Source organism: Lacerta agilis, chromosome 4 (assembly GCF_009819535.1).
Source record: "Lacerta agilis isolate rLacAgi1 chromosome 4, rLacAgi1.pri, whole genome shotgun sequence".
Lineage (NCBI taxonomy): Eukaryota > Metazoa > Chordata > Lepidosauria > Squamata > Lacertidae > Lacerta > Lacerta agilis.
Window position 1 is genome coordinate 55,437,627 of NC_046315.1, and position 23,677 is coordinate 55,461,303.

General features: G+C 42.8%; 1 protein-coding gene across 1 annotated transcript in view; it reads left to right on the forward strand.

The window, feature by feature from the left end:
* The first annotated feature begins 2,306 nt into the window (after positions 1 to 2,306).
* LOC117045767 (amine oxidase [flavin-containing] B-like) overlaps positions 2,307 to 23,677 on the forward strand; it is a 37,580-nt gene continuing 16,209 nt past the window's right edge. The window contains exons 1-3 of the mRNA XM_033147133.1: positions 2,307 to 2,471; positions 16,300 to 16,394; positions 18,038 to 18,175. Of these exons, the coding sequence (XP_033003024.1) occupies positions 2,423 to 2,471; positions 16,300 to 16,394; positions 18,038 to 18,175 (282 nt within the window). The 5' untranslated portion in view covers positions 2,307 to 2,422. The remainder of the gene's footprint in view (positions 2,472 to 16,299; positions 16,395 to 18,037; positions 18,176 to 23,677) is intronic.

Consider the following 23,677-nt stretch of genomic DNA (forward strand, 5'->3'; position numbering starts at 1 on the left):
TATCTGAGGTTGTTGATATTTTTTCTGGCAATCTTAATTCCGGTTTGGGATTTATCCAGCCCAGCCTTTCGCATGATGAATTCTGCATATAAGTTAAATAAGCAGGGAGACAATATACAGCCTTGTCGTACTCCTTTCCCAATTTTGAACCAATCAGTTATTCCATATCCAGTTCTAACTGTAGCTTCTTGTCCCACATAGAGATTTCTCAGGAGACGGATGAGGTGATCAGGCACTCCCATTTCTTTAAGCACTTGCCATAGTTTGCTGTGGTCGACACAGTCAAATGCTTTTGCATAGTCAATGAAGCAGAAGTAGATGTTTTTCTGGAACTCTCTAGCTTTCTCCATAATCCAGCGCATGTTTGCAATTTGGTCTCTGGTTCCTCTGCCCCTTCGAAATCCAGCTTGCACTTCTGGGAGTTCTCGGTCCACATACTGCTTAAGCCTGCCTTGTAGAATTTTAAGCATAACCTTGCTAGCGTGTGAAATGAGTGCAATCGTGTGGTAGCTGGAGCATTCTTTGGCACTGCCCTTCTTTGGGATTGGGATGTAGACTGATCTTCTCCAATCCTCTGGCCACTGCTGAGTTTTCCAAACTTGCTGGCATATTGAGTGTAGCACCTTAACAGCATCATCTTTTAAAATTGTAAATAGTTCAGCTGGAATATCATCACTTCCACTGGCCTTGTTGTTAGCAAGCCTTTCTAAGGCCCATTTGACTTCACTCTCCAGGATGTCTGGCTCAAGGTCAGCAACCACACTACCTAGGGTGTATGAGACCTCCATATCTTTCTGGTATAATTCCTCTGTGTATTCTTGCCACCTCTTCTTGATGTCTTCTGCTTCTGTTAGGTCCTTTCCACTTTTGTCGTTAATTGTGGTAATCTTTGTATGAAATGTTCCTTTCATATCTCCAATTTTCTTGCACAGATCTCTGGTTTTTCCCATTCTGTTATTTTCCTCTATTTCTTTGCATTGCTCGTTTAGAAATGCCCTCTTGTCTCTCCTTGCTATTCTTTGGAAATCTGCATTCAATTTCCTGTAATCCCCCTCTAACCAGATGCAAATATCACTGAAGCAGGCTTCTGGTGGCACTGAAGTAAGGTCACTTTCCTAGCCAGATCACTACCTGATCAAAGTCTTATTCAGACACTCTTCCAAACTATATAGAAATAGTACACATAGTCACAATTTGTGGTCACAGTGAGAATTCTAAGTGCATTCAGCTGAACATATGAAGACCCCCCCCCCTTTGGATCTTTCCCTTAAAGTGGGGAGGTTGTGCATGGAATATGAAGGGAATGACTTTTGGGGAATGTGGCCATCCTAGCCCTTCCACATGCTATTTCCATGATGTTTTAAAAATACCTGACTAGGACTGGCATCTCCCCTCTGCAAACTCAGTTTGACCATTGTGCCTTAGAAGCTTATGGCCCAGGAGCAGCACGTCCCGTTTCCCCACTTGGTGGCATAAGCCATGGAAGTAAGTAAGTTGGTGTGTGTGTGATAATAGTTTTCCACAGGTCTGAAAGTCCGGATTAAACCCTGTGTAGGCCCCTAGGCAGTCGAAATTTCTGGGGAGCCCTCACAAATTATCTCCTAATAATTTTTTATTTTACCAACCAACAATTTTAATAAACCAATTTTATTATTACTTACAGATATATATTTTATAATTCTGTTATTCTTTTTTCTTTTTTTCCTTCTTACTACCAAGTGTTTGACTATACCATATTATGTATTGATGATATGATAAAACAAAAAAGCAAAGAAACATTAAAAAAAACTAACACATTCAGGCTGTAGTCCTCTATGAGTGCCATCTCCATGGAATTTAGTGGCACTTACTTCTGAGTGTGGTTATTGTGACATCAACCCCCACTAGAAAGTGTGACAGCAGGGACCCCTCCTAAACCAAGGTGAGACACTTTTCAGTTGAGATAGGTGCTAGGTGCTTAAACAGCTGCTGTGCTTTCCAGTCCACCAGAACTACTTGTCCCTGCTCTTGTGTCGTTAAACAGTTGCCTCCTGGTCCCACACATGTGACCTTATTGCCCCTGTCTACATGACCTCCTTGGCCACAGGCCGCCCTGCCAGGCCCAGGGGCTACCTGTCCCCACTGCCAATAAATGGCGCTGGCTCTTGCTCAGGGGCAAGAAGCTTCTGCCTTCTTGCTGTCTCTTTCTTGGCCAGAGAGAGAGTCGACCAACGGCGAGCTCCATGGAGAGCCTCAGCTCCATCAGCCGCCTTGGCAGGAGGAAAGCAGGGGGTGGGGCTCCCCTCGAGACTGCACGAAGGGGCGGCGCCGAGCTAGCGCTGTTGCTCCTGCTGCTGCCGCCGGCTGGCAATTGTTCCAGGAGTCTCGGCGGCCGCTAGAAAGAGCAGCCAGCCAGCCGACGGGCAGAGAGAAGGCGGCCACCATGAGCAGCCAGAAGTGCGATGTGGTCGTGATCGGGGCAGGCATCTCAGGTCAGTGGCGGGCGGGGCGGGCGCGAAAGCATCTCCGGGCCGTAGGGAGAAGGTGCGTGCGTGCGCCTCGCTCGGGTCGTGCCAGGGTTGTCCCCAATCCAGTCGCTGGGTTATACTGGGTTAAACTGGCTGGAAAACACTAATATCCCTCGCAGAGACTGACGAAGCTGCCGGGTCCCCCGTCCCCGCCAGAACGCAGACGACTTTGCTCTTATGGTTTGATAACGCGCTCTTGCGCAGCAGCCGCCCGGGCAGCCTGTTCCATATCAAACGAGGGGCGCCGGCTGCTCCTTGGAGTCGCCCCCCGTCTCCCGACTGCTCTTTCTCACCAGGGACGATCTGTCTGGCTCCCTCAACAAGGATGTCTGCAGGCTGGCGATATCCTAGCCTCGCTTAATGCCGGTTGCACCTTATTCTGGCAGAAGCACTCCCAAGGCCGTGCCCATAAGTTCGTGTTTTGTTTTGTGGTACCCAGATGTGTGTCATCTTAGATCCAAAGGGGTCATTGGCAAGGAAGGCTGACTGTCTTGCCCTACACCCTGTAGTGGAAGCACCAAATAAGCGCCTAGAAATTCTTGCCCTGGGCTCCTTTGGGAGCCTTTAATTAATTAAAGATGATAATTAATTGCATGGTTAGAGTGGAGAGAGATCTAGCTAGAAGGGAGACTTTTTGAGGCAGATCCCTGTTGTGCCTTTATTTATTAGCTCCGTTGGAGCTAGTGGATCCATTCTGGTTGCCACCACTAGTAACACGACCCAAATAAATTGCCACTCTTTGTACCCGCAGTAGCATCAGTAGTAACATGATGGTGATGATGAGATCAAAACAGGCAAGCAGAAGGAGCAGTGAGAAAGGTGCCTCCATGCTATTTACATAATTCTGTTTTCCTCTTCTCTTATCTTAAAGGGAAGCACTAGAGTAAGGAAGAAAAGGCTTATCGAAGGGAAAGGATGGAGAGATGCCTTTAAGGCATTGAAGGAGGGAATGAGGCTTAAAACTTATCCACTGTTAAGGGGTAGGAAAAAATGGATTGCTGTCTGCTCTTACCTTTACAGAATATTTTTTTGGGGGGCTGAGGTGTTCCTGCCTAAAAACCTGTAGATTAGGGTGGGGCAGCAATCTGAAATGAAGCAAGGTCTTTTTCTAGGTCAGTCACAGTGCAATCATCTACATGCCTACTCAGAAGTTAATCCCACTAAGTTAAATTGAATTTATTCCCAGCTAAGGGTTCCACCTGGAAGTAGGCCCCATCAAACTCAGTGGTGCTCACGTCTAAGTAGACATGCACAGTACTGCACTGGTAGTGTCACTGTCTTATTACATTTCCAATCTTATTTCCATCTGTTACAGTAGAGGAGTCCCCCCCCCCCCCCCGCATTTTGAATTTTCAATATTCTGAGAGCTTTTGCTTTTGGGTCTGTTATACACTACTAACCTACCTGCTGAAAATGGTGGCAGTTTGCTGATTTGTCTCTGTGTTAGGCTTGTATTATTATTTCAGATTAGGGTTTGTTACTTTGTAGTCTGCATGATGATGTGCTATAAAACTCCAAGGAACCTGCTTACCTAACATCATGCATTTACTGTTCTCTAAACTCATTTTCTGGCAGTTTCTGTGGCTCTAACAGGTCCATGACAGGTCAAAACTCAACAGGTGCAACTTTCCCCAGGTGAAATATGCAGTGGTGGAGAGGACAGGCCTTTCAAATTTCTGCCATGCAGCTGGTAAAAGACATAGGCCATTTGTCATAAAAATGGCTACCATATATGCAACCACAAGGGCAAATTTATAGCTTTGTATTTTTTGTTGGGCTTAGTGATTTCTGACTTCAAAAGTCTAGTCTGGAAAACTAGAACTGGCCTTTCTTTCTCCAGATATTTTCTTGGCAATTTGTGCTAAATGCTGTCTACGTACGTAGGCAAAGAGTTGGCTTCTCTTTCTGCCTCTAATATCATCAGTCACCAAGTCAGAACTTTTAAATAAAAGGTTGGCACTTCTGTGGCAAAATCTCCTCAGAAACTTTGTCTACCATTACTGTTCTTTCAAATCTTCTGTATTTCACTTTTGGCATAAACCTTGACTCTCAAAGCAACAGGTTACCACCTATGACACATAACACTTTTCTGAAAGCACAAACCCTTTTATTATATTGACTGAAGAAAGCTAGAGGTTTGATATGGGTCGTGAGGGTTAATGAGCAACATCTGACAAAAAAGTCTTTGAAGTTAAGATTTGCAATTTCAGATTTACATGCTCCTATAATGTTCCAGCAAATGCTAAGAGAACAAAAGGATCATTTTTGAAGGTGAATGACGAAGTATAGTGTGCACTTTTTAGTTCAGTCAGCAGCTCTGCTTAGTAGTATCAGGTGCATGTCAGACACTTCAACCCTTGTCCCACTTTAATTCCTCCTACCCCACTCTAGTGGGACGCGGGTGGCGCTGTGGTCTAAACCACAGAGCCTAGGGTTTACCGATCAGAAGGTCACTGGTTCGAATCCCCGCAATGGGGTGAGCTCGGTCCCAGCTCCTGCCCACCTAGCAGTTTGATAGCACGTCAAAGTGCAAGTAGATGAATAGGTACTGCTCTGGTGGGAAGGTAAACAGCGTTTCTGTGCGCTGCACTGGTTTTGCCAGAAGCAGCTTAGTCATGCTGGCCACATGACCCAGAAGCTGTCTGTGGACAAATGCCGGCTCCCTCAGCCTATAGAGTGAGATGAGTGCCACAACCCCATTTGTGACTGGAGTTAATGGTCAGGGGTACCTTTACCTTTACCTTACCCCACTCTAGTAGACTTTGGCTGCATTGCACACCATTAATTCAAAGCACATTTAAAGTACATGCTTACCCCTAATGAATCCCCAGAACTGCAATTTACCCCTCACAGAGCAACAATTCCCAGCACCCTTAACAAACTACTGTTCCCGGGATGATGATGATTATTATTATTATTATTTGGGGGGGATAATGTGCTTTCAATGCTTGCTGCTGTATGCAGCCTTTATGCTCTGAAGACCTGCCTGAAGCAGTAGCGGGCAGGATGTTTGGATGTGATGGGAATGGTTAAAAAGAGTTAAATGTATATTGTAGGCTTAAAACCTTTAGGTTCGATTAAAGTGTATTGGGGCAACTTTTCTTTTCTCACTGTTTACATAGAATGGCCATTTAGACCAGCCCCCTGCAATACATAAATCTTTTGCTCATGACCCTGAGATTAAGAGTCTCATGCTCTACTGACTGAGCTATGGGAAGGGATGAAGAATAGAGGAAACATGGACGCATGAGCTGTTGAAAAGGTTTAGTTGGGTGACTGCACCACAATCTTACTTCAACTTCAATTGTATTTGTGGTTGTTGAACCAGCTGCCATGCATCCAGAGAGCAAGAACAAGCTAGCCATGTGCTCATATCCTGATATGCCTTTAAGGGAAGGATGTTTACTCATTGAACTGAGGCAAAAATAAAAAGTCCAGCAAGCTTTCAGTAGATGGTAATCATTCACATCATTCTTGGTGAAGAGTTACTGCTGGACTGTTGTGAAGGAGATTGAAAAGTGTGTGTTTTTCCTCATAAATTAGGTACCGGTACATTCTTCTTCTTTGGTGATCACTCATAGCCGAGTAAGATTGTCTTCCATAAACATGGTTTTAACAATGAGTCCGTAAGTGATTGTGGAGGCCAATTCTGGATCCACACGTCCTTCCACAGTGGGGACGTTGGTTCCTGTGTGGGAGTTGATCACGGTGTGGATTTGCCAAGTGTGCCTTCCTCTTAGCACGTTTCTCCGTTGTGTTCTGAGTTTGAGTGTTTTCAAAGCCCATGGCACCTTTGGTAAAGGCTGTTCTCCAATTGGAGCACCCGCAGGCCAGTGTTTCCCAGTTGTCGGTGTCACTGGAAGGGCAGATCCTAAAGTTGAGGCTCCAGTACTTTGGCCACCTCATGAGAAGGGAAGACTCCCTGGAAAAGACCCTGATGTTGGGGACGACAGAGGACGAGATGGTTGGACAGTGTTCTCGAAGCTACTAACATGAGTTTGGCCAAACTGCGAGAGGCAGTGAAGGATAGGCGTGCCTGGCATGCTCTGGTCCATGGGGTCACGAAGAGTCGGACACGACTGAACGACTGAACAACAACAACATTGAGAGAGTCTTTAAATCTCTTTTGTTGACCACCAGCATTACACTTTCCATTTTAAAGTTCAGAATAGAGTAGTTGCTTTGGAAGACGATAATCAGGCATCCACACAACATGACCAGTCCAACGATGTTGATGTTGAAGAATCATTGCTTCAACAGTGGTGATCTTTGCTTCATCCAGTACACTGATATTAGTTCGTCTGTCTTCCCAAGTGATGTCCAAACCATCCTAAATATCTTCACAGAAGTTTACGAAAAGCTTGGCCTGTCGCTCAACATCCAAAAAACAAAGTGCTGCACCAACAAGTACAAAATAACCCCTCTGCAGCGCCACAAATCCAGCTCAATGGTGTAACGTTGGAAAATGTTGATCACTTCTCCTACCTAGGCAGTTATCTTTGCACAAAGGCCAACATTGATGCCGAAATCCAGCATCGCCTGAGCTCTGCGAGTGCGGCTTTCTCCTGATTGAAGTGCAGAGTGTTTGAGGACCAAGACATTCGCAGGGAAACCAAAATGCTTGTTTACAAAGCTATTGTACTACCAACCTTACTGTATGCTTGTGAAACATGGACCACTTACAAACGCCATCTCCAACTTATTGAAATTAGGTACATATTTACTTCCCAGTATAAGGGACCTAATGTTTTGACTTTGGCTATTCCAAAATTAACATGAGAAAAAAATATTTTCTAAGCAAATTGTCCCTTTGGCTCAGGACATACAGATTCCCAGGCATGAATATCATCAGATGTCTTTTATCATTCAGTGTGGGAAGAGGGACTTAGCATTTAACTTTCCTAAATCCCTTTTGTAGTGTAATATATCTTCTGGAAAGTGGATGTATCTGACTATAATGCTGACATTTTTTTCTCAAAGAATTGACTTAATAAGCTTCAGTCACCAGAAGCATGCTGGGCAACTCTGTCATTATTCAAGCCACCTAAATTTAAGACTGATTTCAGGTTTTAAAGGCAAAGCTTCAGGTAACCTTTAACATACTCAATACAGCAAATAGAATCTTGCCAAAACACCCTCACAGTGTTATCAGTTGGTGCTGTTAGGTGACTACAAGGTAGCCAGGAAACATGTTTGAAGGACCTACGAAGGGCCTGTGCTTAAATGTGTGGAGAGAAGCCATGGTTCCCTGCCCATTTCCAGGTTTAGCCTTCTTTCAAAAGTAGAGTTCACTTCATGGCTCTGGCTGCAGCCTGATAGTGAGAGGCAACTTTCCAGATATTGCTGGCCTCCAACTCTCATCAGCCTCAGCCAAGAGGCCGGAATGTTGTGAGCTGCAGTCCAAGTAATATCTGGAGGGCATCAGCTTGAGGAAGGCTGATGTGAGCTGTGAAACTCATCTGTGTACTCAGTGGTGTGTGTGTGTGTTCAAATAGCACCAACTCTGTTCACAGGAGAGCACTACTCGAATTTATCAACCTCCCAATGTATTTGTAGACAACAGCCTTCCTTCCTTCTGGAAAGAAAACCGGATATAACTGGGTGAGATGTTCTGCCACCACTAGTTAGTCTTTAAATATTATAACAGGGCAGTTGCATTCTTATCATCTTATTGGGCCATGAATATACATTTGTCAGGGATCTGAAACAGAATTTAAGCAACACCAGGAACTGAGAGAGACAGGGTGATGTTTGATTTCTGTTTGAATCCAAGGCTGCAGCTATGGGGGAAGCAGGCCCTATTGGGGTGTTAATGCTGTGAACCCCTCCATTGTAGGCTCAGGTTGTATATATGTGTAAATAAACCATGTATCCTTAAAAACACCACAGTCTCCACTGTGCTTCACATAGAACACTGTTTTTCCAGAGTTCCCAACTACTGCATGACTTTAGTTCAACACAGAGTTAACAGAACCCCAAAACAATCTGTCAAAGTTAGAGAAACGAAATGAAGAATCAAAGGCATGTGAAACTGTTAACTTGACCAATTTCAGTGCTACCTTATTAACAGAATTTTGCTGACTGACAGTAAGAACAAAGATCAAACAACCTGATGCCAAGTTCAATATCTCAGCTGAAACACAGTAATCAGATTGTTTATATTATGCTGTCTGCTCTAATGATCCCAATGCTATTAAATCCAAGTTTCAGGCAAAGTAATGCAATAAGCAGGATGTTGGGGCTTTGAAAGGAGATCTAAGCTTGGGGAAATTATAACAGGGCAGTTGCATTCTTTTCACCTTATTGGGCCATAAACATAAATTTGTCAGCATTTTTAATGGCTACTGTTCAAAGGCTGACATTGCATTTGAAGACAAAACACCAGGTAACATTAAACTTGCTCAATACAGCAAATAGAGCCTTGCACAATGTTGAAAATGGCTTTGTGCACTATTGAAACACCCTCACACTATTATCACTTTGTGCTATTAGGTAAGGTAGCCAGGCAACATTTTTGAAGGATTTAATTGCTGCATTCTCTTTACAAATAATTTATAATAGCATTTTTTAAAAAACAAAATGAACTGTTCTTGTCACCTTCCCCAGAGCGAGAGAGCGAGAGAGAGAGAGAGCATTATGATTGGGAACGAGGACCCTTCTAACCCCTGGATCCAGCAAGTGTTAAACTACAGGAGCAAGGCTAGCTTCCCGGTGAGGCAGTCAGCTGGGTGATGAGCCATTAAGGGGAGCAAAGGGAAGGGGCTCTGTGTGAGATAGCATATGTGTGGGGCCTTCCATCAACTTGCGGATAGTTAGAAGGACAAAGGCAGAGTTGAAAGCAGAGAGTTTCAGTGATTTGAGCCAGAATTTAAGCACCACACTAGGAACTGAAAGAGACTGTGTGATGTTTGATTTCTGTTTGAATCCAAGGCTGCAGCTATGGGGGAAGCTCTTGGGGTGTCAGTGTTGCAAACCCCACCACCATAGGCTCAGGTTGTATATATGTGTAAATAAACCATGCATCCTAAAAACACCACAGTCTCCACTGTGCTTCATTCTGAGGGAAACAAGAACAAGAACAAGGGAGGTTGTGGTAGCATACACACACACACACACACCTTCCTCCAACTGGTCATGGGTAACAGACTGTTTCTGAACTGTGGGGTATCTTTGATTGCTCCCTTGATCTCTGCTTAATTTGCCTTTTCCTTAAGGGTACTGGTGGGTGAGGAAACCTTTCCAGTGCTTGGAATGGAAACTAGGTAATTATCACGCCGTGGATAATAAACTACCCAACAGTTTGCATCAGTTCCAATTATGTTGTAATTTATATTGCTGATGGCTAGATTCTGGTAGAAATATTCAATTTTAGGCATCTCTGTGATGTCACAAGTACCCATACTATGAAAATTCACACAACCTAATTTATCTGGTATTTTGAGAGAGCTCATGCAAGTATGCTGTTTTCAGTAATACTGCTAATGCGGCTGTACAAGACTATTTCCTTTGGTGGAAAGCACATATCAAGCATTCCTACTGTAGAATATCTATGCAGTGTATTAATTTGACAGCACACCAAGAAGAAGTGTCAAGACAACCAAATGTGAATAAACATTCAGCCAATGTAACCAAATCAAATTAATTCTGGGTAGGTGTTCATTAATAGAGGGGGCAATTTCTATCCCAATCATCTGGGCAAGTTAACAGCTGCACATTGTGTGCACGCAGCAAGGTTTCCTAATATTCCTCCCTCCCCGGTGCCTGGACCTTGAGTATAAGAGCCAAACAGGCACACTGTGGCCCATTGACCAGCATTCACCCCATTGTGTCTGTCAGGCCAAAGGGCACATCCCCCCAGCACCTGCAAGCCATGCCTGACAACAGTGACCAAAGGATGCCCACAACCCAACACTGCCTTAGGTACATGTTCTATTCTTTCTGAAATCTTCTCACCTGTCCAGACTACATGCCAACTAGCCAAACTGAAGGAACACCACTCCAAGAAATATCACCCAACAGTGTGGAGTCAGTAAAAAAAAAAGAGAAGACCAGGAGCCAATTACAGTCTCAAAAAAAAAAAAAAATCCTACTCAGCCCCTGGAAAACAGATGACTAGCCTGTAGGCCCATGCTGGAAAATGGAGGGAGGGTGCTGAATAAAGAAGAGGGAAGAGTGCAGGGTGGAGTAGGCCTAAATAGTCTGTCACCACCTCTCTCCCCATTGGGCAAAATTGCCCTTGGACCATTGTCCTCCCCTAGGTAGATACTACCTCTCTTCTTTTTCAAGGGGTGGAGGATTGTGGCAAATTCACCCCTGCCATAAATGGTGTGAACAGCATTCTTATTTTGTATGGGCACATAGTTTGCCCTATCATTTCCAGTAACATGTTCTTTTAGATTTGAACCTCACAGACCTTCCTTTCTAGCACAGCATTAAGCCCATTCTTGTCTATCACCTGCAGTTCCTCTATACATGATATCAAATTTCAGATAAGGCTCTGAATCCAATCTACAGAGTCTGCAGCCTCTGAAGCAGCTGATTAAACAATTTGTGCAACATGCTGTAATTGCCTAAATAGCTTATAATGCTACAATATCCATTTGGTTTCAGCCTTGGGTAGCTGCCAAGGAAATATTTAGTATGACAACTTGCACGATCTCTTTTTGATACAGCTATGAAGGTCAAATTACCTGAAGCAATAGAATACATTCATGTTTTATGGCATCACATTTCTTATTGTTTTGGAAGAAAAAGCTGTGGTCTCAAAATGGTGCATTGTCTCTGGGCATCTCACCCTCCAATATCTCTGAGGGACAACTAACTAGATATTGTAACCCTGAGCAGTGAAGCTAGAAAGTGGCTTATGTTTTCTCTTGACCTGTGTGGTTTTTTACCACTAAATACTGTGTTCCATAGACCTATGCAAATGTTTGGACTGTTTACATTGTTATACAGTGGTTCTGCTCCTTTCTCCTGGGCTGTGTCCAGAAAGTGGTGTTGGGGGATGAATGTTCAGACCCCTGGGCTCTCACTTGTGGGGTGCCTCAGGGTTCCATCCTCTCCCCCGTGCTTTTTAATATCCATATGAAGCCGGTGGGAGATATCACCAGGGGATTTGGGCTGGGTGTTCATCACTATGCAGATGATACCCAGCTCTACCTCTCTTTTAAATCAGAACCAGTGAAGGCGGTGAAGGTCCTCTGTGAGTGCCTGGAGGCAGTTGGAGGATGGATGGCATCTAACAGATTGAGGTTGAATCCTGACAAGACAGAAGTACTGTTTCTGGGGGACAGGGTGTGTGTGGGTGTGGAGAACTCCCTGGTCCTGAATGGGGCAACCATGCTCCTGACGGAGCAGGTGTGTAGGCTGGGAGTCATTTTGGATTCACAGCTGTCCATGGAGGCACAGGTCAATTCTGTGTCCAGGGCAGCTGTCTATCAGCTCCATCTGGTACACAAGCTGAGATCCTATCTGCCCACAGGTTGTCTTGCCAAAGTGGTCCATGCTATGGTTATCTCCCACTTGGACTACTGCAATGCCCTCTACGTGGGGCTACCTTTGAAGGTGACCTGGAAACTGCAAGTAATCCAGAATGCAGCAGCTAGACTGGTGACCGGGAGAGGCCACCAAGACCATATAACACCGGTCCTGAAAGACCTACATTGGCTCCGAGTAAGTTTCCAAGCACAATTCAAAGTGTTGGTGCTGACCTTTAAAGCCCTAAATGGCCTCAGCCCAGTGTCTCCACCCCCATCGTTCAGCCCAGACACTGAGGTCCAGCACCGAGGGCCATCTGGTGGGTCCCTCACTGTGAGAAGTGAGGTTACAAGGAACCAGACAGAGGGCCTTCTCAGTAGTGGTGCCCACCCTGTGGAACACCCTCCCATCAAATGTCAAGGAAATAAACAACTACCTGACTTTTAGAAGACATCTGAAGGCAGCCCTGTTTAGGGAAGTTTTTAATGTTTGAAGTTTTATTCTGTTTTTAATGTTCTGTTGAAAGCCGCCCAGAGTGGCTGGGGAAACCCAGCCAGATGGGCAGGGTTGAAATAATTTATTATTATTATTATTATTATTATTATTATTATTATTATTATATTATGTTCAGTTGAATGTCTGCATGGACTCTTCATACTTAATACCGAATGTGCCATAGACATTGACCAGGACAATCTACATAGAACACTCTTTTCCCAGTGTTCCCAACTACTGCATGACTTTAGTTCAACACAGAGACAATTTAGAACCCCAAAAAAATCTGTCAAAGTTAGAGAAATGAAATGAAGAATCAAAGACATGTGAAACTGTTCTGTTGAGCAATTTCAGTGCTACCTTATTAACAGAATTTTGCTGACCGACAGTGAGTAAGAACAGAGATCAAAGTGCCTGATGCCAAGTTCAATATCTCAGCTGAAGCCCAGTAATCAGATTGTTTATATTGTGCTGACTGTTCTAATGATCCCAATGCTATTAAATCCAAGTTTCAGGCAAAGTAATGCAATAAGCAGAATGTTGGGGCTTTGAAAGGAGATCTAAGCTTGGGGAAATTGCTTTCTAGCTGTGAACAAAAGAGGCTTGCCCTTTCTAGTTCCCTCATTGTGCATCACATAATTTTTGGTTTGTCTCTGTATATTCTAGTGAACTGCAAAGTTTATTGTGCTTATGCTTTCAAGAAAGTGCTTGACTTGCAAGTTAGCCTGTAAATAATAAGTATAAAGGGGTCCGATTTTATCATGGACTAAACTGATCAGAACTCCAAGAAAAAACAGCTGCAAGGCACTGGTCTATCCACTTGCCGAAAGAGGCATTTGTCAAGTATGCTGATGCTACAGGGTGCCTCATAAGTAAGTAACACAGGGTGTCATCCTACTAAATCATACTCTGAATAGACCTATTGAAATTAATGGACAAAACTAACTTAGGTTCATTAATTAAAGCAGGTCAGTCCTATATGGAGTACATACATTGGGCTGTATTTAACTTAAGTTTTACTCATAGTAGGACTCATTGAAGTAACTGACCTTAGTTGCTCTTATCCGTTAATTTAAATGGGACTACTCTGACTATGACCTATTCTGAATAGTTGCAAAAATATCTGTGACCAGCATTACCAAACAGGTACCAGTAATTGTAGCTGAACACAAGCTGGTTTCCCATTGTATATCTAAAGTGGGTACATTAGGCCTACCTAGTTGGACATAAATTCAATGGCTCCACAGTCAACTGTTATTTGATTATCAGTTATTGTGCTTTCTGTAGTTTGTCTATGTAAAACTTTTCACCATTGTGGTGATTGTGAGAGTGTAGCTTCGTTCACCTTAATTTTTAGAGGTGTTTTTAATGTCTCACTTGAGCAGCAGATATTCTGTTAAGTAGGATTTAGTTGTGAAATTACTCCAGAGTTCCAAATTAGGCCTGAAGTGGCTGTTCTCTAGAGTGCTTAGGAGAGAAAACAATCTGGAGGAAAGTTTTCTGTGTGAAACTGTCTTTAAACGTTTCGAGACATTTAAGTGTTGTATACTGTCTGTCTGACTGCGCTTTTTAGAAAACACTTCTATTTTTATCTGTGGGCAAGACTGGCTTGGATGTTCAGAACAAGCTGAGGGGGAGGACACAAATGAACTGCACTTCCTCCCACACTTGTTTAGCATCTTCTTGGCTGTCTCTGTGTGTTTCCCTTTCCTTGGAGAAGTGAATGCATTACACAAGTAGGGACAGAAAGCAGACAGATTTCCTTACAGAGGTAGATGCCTGGGAGCTGTTTCTGACATTCTCAAGAAGTGTGGGAAGAGGAAGGACCACTGGTTTGTATTCCCCCCCCCCCCAGGCTGCTTTGGAAAGTATGAAACAGCTCTGTGACCCTGACCTTGGATGGTTTGGAAAGATGAAATTCCAGACAGGCTCTTAATCCAAAGGAGGGTGGTGAGGAAATGCTTGTTTTTGGCCCCAAAATCAAGCATCTAGTTTTTGCAAATGGTTTTTAGTCTAATTCTTTAATGTACCAGTCTTTGGGGCTCATCATGCTTGAAAAGCTGCTTCTAAAAGTTCCATTCAGTTTGTCTTTTGATGCCTTCCTTGACCTCATTTCACCACCTGTTTGGGGTTGGTGAAGGAGTTTTGCAGCCACCAATAGGTCACAGATGCTAAGAATAAGGCCCTGTGGCATAACAGAAGAAGCTGGTTTTGGATGAGCCATGGAGCTCATTTAGCCATGGAGGCAAATGGACAAACAAAAGGCACAAAGAGGAAGCTTCCAATCAAAGGGAAGGATGGAGAAGATGATTGTTGAGTTAAAATTGTAGAAAATATTGGCCATGGGAATGAATGGATATTCTCAGATCAAAGGTGTATATACTTCTCTCAAGTTCTCTTCATATACAGCAATATCACTTACAGTTCATATTTTATAACTGCACAAAGTTCATCTTTAAAGATGAGCCTAACTGAGAGAACCAGTGTAATGTTCATCTTATTTTATCTTTTTGATGTTTTGGGTAGAGAAATGATTAAATCTAAAATTCTGATTGATGAAAGATGAACCACCAGGAACCCAACAGGCCAAAATCTGAGCTTGGTTAATAATTATGATTGCTGACATTTTAGTCAGACAGTAATTTGAATACAGATTATTCTGTGATAGGGAAGCAGTCTTTGCAGATTAAATTTCCATTGTAAAAGCCCTTAGAAGCCAGTCTTTAAGGGGATGCAATTTTATAGCAGGTTGCCATAGTTACTTACGAAGGCCTGCTGCATTTCCCTTGCTTCACCTCTGTCTAAATGTTGCTGCGCCCTTTGTGCAAATAAGATCAATCCTTGTCAATTCTTAGTTGTTTTTATTAATTTTGCTACCACTGCAACTCTTGGAGAAATTTGAGTTAAAGCTGCTGAGTTGCCACAGGGCACATAATGGCTAAATTCAGACATTGTGCCAAGCCATGGTTTACTGTGCAAATTATGGAGCTATAGGGTAATGCAACGAAGAAAGTAACATTTTGTAGCATTGTAACTTGAACTAACAAAAATAAAAGCAATTAAGAGAGTATGCAGTGAGATACTGCATAGAACTTAAGAACAGAATATTTTTATGTGATTGCTTCACTGTTCTTCATAAAATTGCATGTTTAACTTCCATTTGCAGAACTGAAGCTGAGAGAGGAATTCTCAATGTATTGCTAAATATCAACCATAAAACAAGAAACATATGCCAGAGAGCATGTGCCCTCATATTGTGTGTGAAATTATTATTAGGGTTAGGTATGGGAGATGCCTATAGTTTCCTGCCATGTAATATATTGTCTGTATGGGACAATGACAATAAAGATTATTGTATCGTATCATATCGTGTCATATCGTAGAATGATTATTCTCCTTCAAATGGATAAGAAAGGTGGCATAGCTAGGAAGTGCTCTCATTTGTCACACTGCATCATTGGAGTCCAAAGACCTTCCCAAATGCTTGCTCTGAATTATGTACAATAATGGCACAAGAGGAGCCTTGCTAGATCAGGCCAAGGTCCCATATAGTCCAGCATTCTGTTCTCAAAAAGAAACAGTGGAAGAGAATTTTAAATTGTTTTTTTAAAAAAGCATATAGCATTTTATTAGAGTGGGAAACCAAAGATGAAGAGGTTAAATCAGTCGTGATTAAATGGGTTCAGGATGTGTAACTGGGTGGTTTAAACCTCTGAAATATTTAATGAAATCCATTTTCAAGGTTGACTCTTATTTCATGTAGCTGTGAGTACTTTGCATGGTGGAGGGAGTGTATTGCATCCTTCTGTTTGCTCTTTAGGTCTGTCAGCAGCCAAGTTGCTGTTTGACTCGGGATTGAGTGTTGTGGTCCTGGAAGCCCGTGACAGGGTTGGAGGCAGAACATTCACGGTCAGAGTAAGTATTCCTGTCTTACCTCTTTTATTCGTTCATTCATAGTTTTACTTGCAAGCCACTTTTCCACACACAAAATGATGCTCCAGATGGCTCGCAACAAAGAAAACAAGAATGCATTTCAAAATCAAACATTGCAAACTATTTCATCATAATATAATAAAACAACAAAATAGCAAATACTGCAACTCCAAAAAACTTTGCAGTACTGTATAGCAACATTACATTAACAGTGTTACAACTCCTGGCAACAGCAAAAATAACAAGAGAGTCTAACACTCTCTCCTTGGTCCTAGAAACCCCAGTCCCATGATGTTCCCCTTTTGCAGTAGCTTTTTACAAGGCTTCCGGCGGCAGGAGGTCGGGTAGCTGAAAACTCCTCTCCCATGGTGTTATTTATTACATTTGTATCACAACTTTCTTCCCACCATGGAAGGTGTGGTACATAGGGTTCCATGGCAGTCTCCTACCAAAATGCTAGCCAGGCTTGTACCCAGTTCACATCAACAGGTTTCTGTACCACAAGCCTTCAGCCCATGCACTGCACTGCTGCAGAAATTGTATATGTATAAAAATGACAAACTCTTCTTCCATCAACAGGCCAAAATGTCAAGTAACCTTGTTGTATTCTGATAGCTGTCTTAGCCATCTCCACCTCCCTCCCACCATGCTAAAGTCATGTTTTGTCCTGCTGAGGGTTGCCACTTTGTTTCTAGGCCCAATTCAAGGCCTCTTTATTAGTGTGTAAATCCCAAAATGGCTTGAGTTCCAAATATATGAAAAACCACATCTCCATTCCTATAATCACTCTTGAGTGTTATGATTGGTAGAGGGGGTTCTCTTGGTGGTTCCACCACCCTCTAAAGGGTTAAGAATAGTGGCCTTGGAGAGGATTTTGTCTGTTGCAGCCCCTAAATTGCTTGGCAAGGCCCCACACCCCACAGTTCCCCTCAGAAATAGACACACAGACACAAATATGTTGGTTTAATGAGATAGATTAGGCCACAACTTTATTGGTTAATAGATGTAAGCGGTTTGACTTAGGCATTTGGGTGAAGCCAGACTATATCCTGACTCCTGCAGGAAGTCTCAAAAGGGTCAACCACTGAGAGGGGGAGCCCTATGATATACATCAATTAAGAGGGTCACCGATGGGGTCGTGGCATAGCCCTAGCCCACGCCCAAGTTTCGGACCGGATCCACACACCCTGGATCCCTTTAACAGGGTACCCTTAATGAGGAGGGGCAGCTCCTAAATTGTCAGATTCCCTGTCCCCACATGGGAGTGTATACCATCTTCACTGCAGAGCCTTCATCGTATGATGCACCTCTTTACTCTGCTATTCACTCTTTCCCCTGCCATGAAAGAATTTTGTTTCGTGGGACCCATCTCCTTTGATGGATCTGTATCATTTTGCTCTGACTGGAATGGTTTTGCACGTGTTAAAAGATGTATATTAATTCTGTTGCTTTGACACACCCTGGGAACTTACGGTGAAGGGTAAGTAGCAGAACTTATAAATACTTTGAATCGTTAAAAAAAAAAATCATCCCATGGCACAGAACTGAGGGCAAAAATGGAGAATCACAAGTTTTGTTTGACAGCCATTTGCCAATAACTTTTCCTTTGTTCCCTTCTCTGCCAGAATAAGCATGTCAAATATGTGGACCTAGGAGGGGCATATGTGGGGCCAACACAAAACCGTGTCTTGCGACTATCTAAGGAGCTGGGACTAGAGACCTATAAAGTGAATGAAGTAGAACATCTCATTCACCATGTCAAGGTATGACCAGAACTTTTTTCTGAATGTGTATTTTTTGAAATTAGGATGGTGGCTCATAACATCTTTATTGGAATGCTTCTGTTACCAAGTTCTCAGGTTCACCTGAATACTCAGGGGCACCATAAGTTTTGAAGGAAAATAGGCATTAAGTGTTCTTCCGCACTATTCCATAATCCCTAAATAGGATAAAGATCAATGTTTAAGCCTAACTGGGGCTATGTATTCTTTCTGCAAGAAGAAGGGAGTTTGACTGGATCAAGTGATCTAATCTGATTGTGGAATCAAAATAATTTGATGGATTATTGCAGTATTAAATAATATGATTAACTGTAGTGATACCCTGTTGAAAGTTGATCAGGTATATAACCAAGATGCAGAATTAAGCAATGAGGTGGCTGTTATTTCCTGGGTTTTGACATGTTTAATGCCTTCTAAAGAGATATGCAAAATTCTCTGTTAGATGCAGAATTTCAGGCAGTTCAAACATGCTGGCATCACCTAGTTGGGATATTTGCAGTAAAGGGTAGCAATATTTATCTTATTATTTTAAGTGTCCCTTCCCCTCAGTGCTATGAAAGTGTAGTTTCCCAGTAGCAGCTCTGCTGTATCTGAGTGAATCTTGGAAGAAAACCTAATTGGTCTTTTCTTAGATGAATGCCCAGTGGCAGACCTGGTTATACTGGGAGATTTTAATGCCTGGATAGCTTTCTAATTATGTCTCAAAGGCCATCCCAGCATATAATGCTAAATGATTTAGCATGGGCCAGCCTGATTACTATATTACGAATTCAGTTTCATTTTCTTGAATGGGGAAAGGTTAATGATGACCGGCTGAACCATTTTACCTGTATGTCAGACAAGGGCGGAAATATTAATCATCATGTTATTACATTACATTGTATTTGGCAGTATCTCACTAACTTTTACAGTAGCAATAAGGGCAGATAGTGATCATCCCTGAATGGAAATGGTTTATAAACCCTCTGGCTTCCCGGATATTGCAAATACTGCCCAAGGTAGAGTAGACAGATGGACTCACGTTTGAACTGGTCATTCACTTTTGCATTGGGTGTTCAGGCCTGTGGTTGAGCAGAATGCTTGCTGTAAGTAAGGAATATTGAATCTAAATCTTGTGCATCAAAGAAGCAACAGAAGCCTGCAAATATGGTGGGCAAGTTCAAAATTCAAGATGTAAAGTTCAGCCTCCAGCCGTCCATTTGCCCCCAAATAGCTCTTCATTCACGTTCCTGTTTCTTACTCTACTGCCTACTCTGCACATTTCTCTTAGTCCCATTGTGTCTAGGTCTGGTGTCCCCTGGCTCCCCTTCCTTTTAGTCTGGCCCACAAAACTACTTCTCTTCCTGGGACCTGTGGGTCAGTATTTAATCCCAGGCAGGCAAACAACTTTCCATTCTGACAGTTTAGTTCTCTGAGCAGTTGGAATATTTGTGAACATTCGAGCCAATTGGTATCTGAGGCTTCGCTGCCTTGAGCACAATCCAGTATGGATTAGGTTATAGCAGTTCTTTCCTTTAGGTAGAATGACAAAAGCTAAATATCACTCAGAGTAACAAACAAAACAGTGTCTTCCAAAAGCTCCATATATGTTGATAGGAACAAAGAGAGAACTATTAGGGAGAACTATGATCAGTCTACAGGGATGTGGGTGGCGCTGTGGTCTAAAGCACTGAGCCTCTTGGGCTTGCTGATCAAAAGGTTGGCAGTTCAAACCCCCACAATGGGGTGAGCTCCCGATGCTCGTTCCCTGCTCCTGCCAACCTAGCAGTTTGAAAGCATGTCAGAGTGCAAGTAGATAAATAGGTACAACTCCGGCGGGAAGGTAAACGGCGTTTCCGTGTGCTGCTCTGGTTCGCCAGAAGCAGCTTAGTCATGCTGGCCACATGACCCGGATGGTGTATGCCGGCTTCCTCGGCCAGTAAAGTGAGATGAGCGGCGCAACTCCAGAGTCATCTGCGACTGGACATAACGGTCAGGGGTCCCTTTACCTTTACCTTATGTTCCACCTATGTAGTTGTAAGTAAATTCCTACATCACAAAATGGCACAAGTCACCAGTGGGCTCTTCCAAAGGAAACCAAATGCAGGCAATTACTTGCTGCTCAGAGAAGTGGGATGAGGAAAGCAATATAATTTTACATACACTTTCATTAATATGAATAGGGCATGTGGTAGTCTGGGGACTTTTGAAATCAAAATACGTTTTTTGCCTTCTGCACCCTTCCACCTACCTTACCATGGGGGGGATTAACACCTCAATCAGTTCAAATTGTATTCTTCAAGAGGTGAATATCTTATCTGCAAACATGTATATATTTCTTAATTAAGAGGGTAGGTTATTATTTTCTCTAAGTCTCCTCTTTTGGTTCCTATAAAATATTAACCAAAGCCACAAATCTGTCTCTATGTAAAGTGCATAGCCTACCTTCTTCCTTGGCTCTAACCATTGAATTACAACTTTGCAAGGCTCTCTCAAGCCTTGTTCATTTTCATTCCTGCTCTGGAACTGTTTATTAAAATGTTGTTTGCCGTCTTCTTGTTCATGAATAAAATATGCAAAGCAGCTGGAGCATTCAGACTTAATTAGCCCCAAAGTACGTGATTGCTGTATTGGAACACATTCAATTTTGTGGCATCTCTTTTATGGCTGGAGATACATGTGTAAGAGTTAAATACTCTGATTTATTCTCATCCTTTACATGCTCCACAAAATAAATGGCCATTTCCATGTGCAGAGATCGGAGTAGAACAGCTTAAATGGATTTTAAATGACTGGGTGAAATTGCTTTCGTTTTTCATTTTCAAACTTTTCTTTGGAGACCTGTTCTAATTAAAGCATAAATATTAGAGTCAAGATGACTTGAGATGTTGTCAGCCTTCTCAGGTTTCCCCCAGCCACTGGAACATGGGCTAAGGCCTTTTCTAAAAGCTGAAAATAAGAGCATATAAAAAGAATTATGCAGGATCCGACCAGAGCCCCATTCTGTCCCCACAGTGGCAAAACAGATATCAGAAAGAGCTTCCCCACTTGATATTCAGGTATTCAGAGGCACACTGATATGAGAGGTAGTACATAGCCATAATTACTACCAGCCATTACTGGATTGAATCTCAGCTTACTCACTTTTCCATCCACTGAGCCTTCCCTGGCTCTGTTTTGAAAAGGCACAACAGAGCTAGGTGCCATGATGACATTTCACCTCAGATCTCTAGACAACCCCATAGCACAGCCATTTTCATATAAAAAAAGCATGTAGGACAAGTTAGAAACCCACAGAAGCATGCAGATCATCGGTATGACTTTTCTGGGACCTTCCTGCAGGTAGGTTCAGAACCTCTACAATATGGTGTTTCCAATTCCCAATCCAGCCATAAAGGTAAAGATACCCCTGACTGTTGGGTCCAGTCGCAGACGACTCTTGGGTTGCGCACTTATCTCGCTCTATAGGCCAAGGGAGCCAGCGTTTATCCGCAGACAGCTTCTGGGTCATGTGCCCAGCATGACTAAGCCACTTCTGGCAAACCAGAGCTGCACATGGAAATGCCGTTTACCTTCCCGCCAGAGCAGTACCTATTTATCTACTTGCACTTAACGTGCTTTTGAACTGCTAGATGGGCAGGAGCTGGGACCGAACAACGGGAGCTCACCGCTGTCGCGGGGATTCGAACTGCCGACCTTCTAATCGGCAAGCCCTAGGCTCTGTGGTTTAGACCACAGCGCCACCCGCGTCCACCCATACATCATGAAATAAAAAATTTAAGATGTTCAACCTCATCAGCCCCTCCCCATTTCTCTCTGGGAATAGATCACCCACAGGGGCATCTAAGGTGGTTTTCATTCCACAAATGGATAAAATTCTTGTAAGATGTCCCAAGAACTTGTATTTTTCCCAGTAAAGTAGAACATATTATTTCAGGTCATCTGATTTGTTTTTTTCCAATACTGTGTACTTTTTCAAGCATGCCAGGTTTGGTATGCCTTGTCTCCATGGTTTTGCTTTTACTACTTTCCTTTGAATTCAATTTCTAAAGACTTTAAGCTAATAAAAAAATGTATCTGCTTTTTATGTGCTGTATGTACCGTTGATATTTCTAGCCTCTCAGGGGCTTTCCTTAAAGAAATAGCTGGAAAGGCAATGAATTATAACAGCTGCACACTTTACATATGCTGGCTACCTTTCACCAAAGATTATTGTTAAAGACACTAAATAAAATGAGACATAACACTGATCCACAAAATCTCTCCTATCAAATGATTCCTGTTGTGATCAATCTATTAACATTCTAAATCATATTATCTTGCTTGTGTAGCATTTCATTTCAATTAATTTGCCAGTTTAACTGGACACTTAATCAAATACTTATTAAAATTTGATATTACACACACACACAAGCAGCATAATCTACAATCCAATTAAGACAAAAGCGGGTGGCAGTTTGGCTGTTTTGATGGAAACAAGGAGACCAACCTAGCCTAAATCCTTTTGCAGTGATTTATAGTACAGATTTTGGCCAATGTGTCTATTTCTATGTCCTTTATATGTATGCCCTGAATATTCTAAACTAATAAATGGGGCTATCAGCAAAGCTCACTGATGTGTGTTAAGAGTTCCTGAATTATTCTGCTTCAGATTTAGAATCTAAACCGGAGAAGAATTCCTGGCTCACCCCCTGCCCAAAGGTCTCAATCCATCCTGCATTCACCAGCAGCAGTGCCAGCAGTTGGAAGTCCTTGGATCTTTCCCAAGGGCTGTCAGAGAGACAGACCTCCCTCCTTCACCTTTGCCACAGACAGAGTGTTGCTGATCTATATGTTAAAAGGAAGTTTGGGGGATATGTAAATAAGTTGGTTTGGAGCATAGGAAGCTTCCTTCTACCAAGTGAAGTCTATCTAGTTAAGTATTGTTGACAACAACTCTTTGAGATTTCAGAGGCCCCTCCCAGCCCTACCTGGAGACACTGGGGATTGAGCCTGGGACCTTCTGCATGCAAAACAGATGCTGTACCATGCAGCTATGACCCTTCCCCCAAAGGCCTTTAAGGTATAAGGTATGGATTGGCTCAAAGTTTTCCATCTTAGGAAACTGCTTGGCTAGTGTGATACAAGTCTGAGCTGCACCTACCATTGCCATTTAAAAAGCTCATCCAAAGATGGTCTGCAGGAGGTTCAAGAAGGACAATTGAGGAGTAATGGAGGACTTTCCCCTCCTCTTCCAATGTCAGCTGCAAGTGCCAAAAAAGGTGAATGAGGTGCTCCTGCCCTGGTTGGCTGCCTACATGTATGATTCAAAGAAGAGTTATTTGCGTCAACTTGGACAGAATGTGTGTTGTTTTTTAATGGCAGTCTCAAGGACTTGTTTTGTATATTCATTTGAGAGATCTGTTCTCTAAAATGGATCTTCTGTATTGAATTGCATCCTTTTTTCAATCAAAACAGAGGAAAATAAGCAAATGGATTTGAGTGTTTTTTTTTCTTACTTCTGTT